A 4,333-nucleotide genomic window follows, 5' to 3' on the forward strand; every position below is an offset into this window, starting at 1 on the left:
AAGCCGGGCTCAGTGGCTCAGCCTGTAATCCCGCGCCTTTGGGAGGCTGAGGTGAGTGGATTACCTGAGCCTGTGGGTTCGAGATCCGCCTGGGCAACTTAGCGAAAACTCATCTCTACAATAAATTTTTAAAAAAATTAGCCGGGCATGGTAGTGTGTGCCTGTAGTTCCAGCTACTTGGAAGGCTGAGGCGGAAGGATTGCCTGAGCCCAGCAGGTCAAGGTTGTGGTGGCCATTAGTGTGCCACGGCACCCAGACTGGGCAACAGAGTAAGACATCAATTAAAAAAAAAAGAAATTAGCCGGGCTCGGTGGCTCAGCCTGTAATCCCGCGCCTTTGGGAGGCTAAGGTGAGTGGATTGCCTGAGCCCACGGGTTCGAGACCCGCCTGGGCAACTTGGCGAGACCTCATCTCTACAATAAATCAAAAAAAAATCAGCTGGGCGTGGTAGCGTGTGTCTGTAATTCCGGCTACTTCCGGAAGGCTGAGGCGGAAGGATCGCCGGAGCCCAGCAGGTCGAGGCTGCGGTGGCCAGGAGCGGCCACTGCACTCCAGTCTGGGTGACTGAGTGAGACTCCAACTCAAAAAAAAAAAAAGAAATTAAAAAAAATTTTTATAGAAGGAATGTGGAGTCATGGAGGCTCTTATTCACTGCTAATAGGCTGTAAGCTGGAATAATCACTTAGGAGAGCAATTTGATAATATCTAGTAATGCTGAAGACGCCCTAGTGACAGACCTTATGGTTCAACAATTCCACTCTAAGTATAGGCCCTAAAGAAATTATTGATAATAGTCAAGGAAAAATTTTTTTGTATTTTACATTTGTATTCAATGACTTGACTATCATCAATCATTGCAACATTATCTGTAATAGCAAAAAACTGGAAATCAATCCAAATGCCCTAAATCAGCAGGAGGATAAATACATTATACTTTGGCAAGTGGCCCCTGTTAATACACTCAGAATTCTTTCCTCTGGATCAAAGGGCCAACCAAAGGTTTTATCTGAAAGTTTTGAGACGGTTGCATCACTATTTGCAGAAGAAACATTCCCAATTGTGGTAAACAGGTGGCTGGTTTTTCCACCATGACAATGTACCTGCCAAACCATGCTGAGTGTTCAGCAGTTTTTGACCAAAAACGGCCTGACTCTAGTGCCTCACCCTCCCTGTTCACCCAATCTTGCCCCGGGTGAACTTTTTTTTGTTGTTTCCCTGATGAAAAAAGTCCTCAAAGGGAACCGTTTTGCCCACTTGGAAGAGATGAAACAAAAACGGCACAGGCACTAAAAGGCATCAAAAGTGATGAGTCTGAAAGCTGTTTTGAGCAATGGAAAAAGCGTCTCAATAGGTTAGGTATACTGATAAATCAAACAAAGTACTTTGAGGGTGACTGAAGTTTGAACGTGTAAGAATATACAATTTTTCATAAATAAATTCTGGGGCTTTTTTGGTTTCCCCTCAAATAAATCACGAGCTAGGCATTCAATAGCATCCATAACAGTTATGGAAAATAAAGAACAAGGCTAGCAACATGTAGCAATAAGGATAAATCCTACAAACAATGCTAGAAGAACAAGAGAAGGTACAGAATACATATAAGTTCATTGAAATAGTATTTAAAAACATGCAAAACAATATTTTATGTGTGCATGTATGTATGAAGTAAAAGTAAAAAGACACACCTGGGCATCATAAATATGAAATGTACCATAATGGTTACCTTCAGTGGGGGCAGGAACAGGAAAGAGTGGGGAAGGGACATTGGGGACTTCAGATACATTTATGTTGGTTGATTTCTTAAACTTGGTGGTAGGTATATGGGTATTTGTTGTATTATTCTGTTTTTTTTTTTTTTTTTAGTTGAGAGTCTCACTCTGTCGCCCAGGCTGGAGTACAATGGCACATTTCCAGTCACGGCAACCCCGACCTGCCGGGCTCAGGAGATCCTTCCGCCTCAACCTTCCAAGTAGCTGGAACTACTGCTACCGTGCCTGGCTAATTTTTTTATTTACTGTGGAGACAAAGTCTCACCAAGTTGCCCAGGCTGGTCTTGAACCTCTGGGCCCAGGCAATTCTCTCGCCTCTACCTCCCCAAAATGCTGGGATTACAGGCGTGAGCCACCTTGCCTGGCTTGTATTATTCTTTGGTCATGTCTAAAATATTTAATGAAGCGAAAACAAACTTATATAGGGGGCACAGTACAAACAACACACACGTGAACCTAGGGGAAGGTCAGGATTTGGAACTGTAGGCAGAGATGCTGAGTCCATCCCCATCAGGACAAGCAGACAAGAATCTCAGAAATTGCTCACCTTGATAGGCCCTTCACCACAAAGACTTTGTTGGAATGTTGTTTCTCCAGTTTGCTCATCACATCGTAGAGGTTGTGGTTCAGCTGGAGTCAGCGAAAAAGAGGGAGGCTTGCCAAATGGGAACCCAAGACCAGCATGTCCCTTCTCCTCTCTCCTTCAAACAGTTCCCCAAAATAAAGCCTCACCCTTCCATTTCTTATCTAGAATTCCTCCCACATGTCTAGCACTAGGGTCCAGGGTCCCGTCCTGCCACCTGCCCTTCCTTGTCACTCTGTGTAGGTTCTGCCTCTTCTATCAGACTGGCAGCCCCTTTTGAAGGGCTCTATAAATACAAGGCCATATAATTATAATTATTATAATAAGTAGTTATTCTTTCTCTTTATGCAATATGGGACTTCTAGGCCTGTGTGTACATTGATCTCAAAGGCAGGGTCCATAACTGATGTTTGATTTGAGGTTCTAGCTTCTCAAAGGTGATCCAGGGAATGAAACTCATTTAATATTAACTAGGCAAGTCGTACTTAGCCAAAGAAACTGTGGAGAGTAATACGTGTGGCTAATGTGTGAAGAGAATTAATATTATATTATGTCAAATTTATCACATATAGCAGCAAAGAATCTCCAGACTCCCAGGACTAGGAAAGATCCCATAAAGTTATGTTATATGGCTGCCTGACACTGACAAGATTAGTCACATTCAAGACCAGCTACCTGAAAAAAGGCCTTATGCGTAATTTCCCTCTAAACTTCACAACGTAGTTCTGTATTTCAATTGTTCCTTCCAGAGGCCCAATCCCCTAGATTCATGCTGAAGCTCAAGTTTGGATGTGCTTATTCAGTTGTTTAGGGAGATGGAAAAGGTCCCTGACAATGTATGTAAGTGCTTCCATATAGTTAAGTAGGCAACCAAGTGTTATTATTTCATCCTGAGATAAAAGTCAAAATCTGTGGTGCCAATATGAATATTTAAAGAAATCATGCAAATCATGACTACCTGCCTACTTAGTAGAAAAACACACCCAGGAGTCTCAGTTGGCCAGATGTTTCTTACCTTGCTCATTTCCCTGTAGAAGACATCCCTCAAGTTGGAAATGTTTTGGAAGATGGTCACGTAACAGCCAATTCGACTATTAGGAAGCAAAACAACACACACAGTAAAGGATGGCAAAGGGGTCCTTTGTTTGAAATACAAGGTAGGAGCTCAAGGCTACTCAGAGAAAGGCCGCCAACATCCCAGACTCAAGATGTTCTGGGACCTGAAGTCATCAGAGCATGGCCAGCAGCAGGAAGGCCAGGGGACACGGTATCAGCTCAGGCTGCCACCAGGGTTTAACAGTTTCATGACGTTATCTGACAGGTTCTTGAGGTACTGAAGTAGACAAGAAAGTACTTTGAGGAATCTTTTGTGAAGGGCTGTATAAATACAAGGCCATATAAGTATAATTATTATAATTAAGTTATTCTTTCTCTTTATGCAATATGGGACTTCTAGGCCTGTATGTACATTAATGGCATTCTCCTGCAAATCAGTTGCGGAAGTTGACATTTAAGAAAACTGTATCAAATTTCAATTCTACTTAAATTAGGAGTCATATAATTAATGTTTGAGAACCATGTAGTCATCAGAAAGGCTCTGTCATTTGTAGGTTAATATTTATTTAATTTTTTTTGAGTTGTAGTCTCACTCTGTCACCCAGACTGGAATGCAGTGGCTACTCCCAGCCACTGGAGCCTCGACCTGCTGGGCTCCGGTGATCCTTCCACCTCAGCCTTCCAAGTAGCTGGAACTACAGGCGTGCGCTACCATACCAGGTTAATTTTTTTGATTTATTGTAGAGATGAGATCTCACCAAGTTGCCCAGGCAGGTCTTGAACTCACGAGGTCAGGCAATTCACTCACCTCAGCCTCCCAAAGCGTGGGATTACAGGCTGAGCCACCGAGCCTGGCTCTGGAGGCTAATATATATATATATATTTTTTTGAGTTGGAGTCTCACTCTGTCGCCCAGACTGGAGTG

The 4,333-nt window shown here is 43.0% G+C and overlaps 1 protein-coding gene across 1 annotated transcript in view; it reads right to left on the reverse strand.

Moving 5' to 3' along the window:
- BIN2 (bridging integrator 2) overlaps positions 1 to 4,333 on the reverse strand; it is a 47,423-nt gene that overhangs the window by 21,241 nt on the left and 21,849 nt on the right. The window contains exons 9-10 of the mRNA XM_021711874.1: positions 3,368 to 3,443; positions 2,317 to 2,399 (exon numbers count right to left, since the gene is read on the reverse strand). Coding sequence (XP_021567549.1) covers positions 2,317 to 2,399; positions 3,368 to 3,443 — 159 coding nt within the window. The remainder of the gene's footprint in view (positions 1 to 2,316; positions 2,400 to 3,367; positions 3,444 to 4,333) is intronic.

The sequence above is a fragment of the Carlito syrichta genome, unplaced genomic scaffold (assembly GCF_000164805.1).
Source record: "Carlito syrichta isolate Samal-C Ts95f unplaced genomic scaffold, Tarsius_syrichta-2.0.1 Scaffold302820, whole genome shotgun sequence".
Taxonomy (NCBI): domain Eukaryota; kingdom Metazoa; phylum Chordata; class Mammalia; order Primates; family Tarsiidae; genus Carlito; species Carlito syrichta.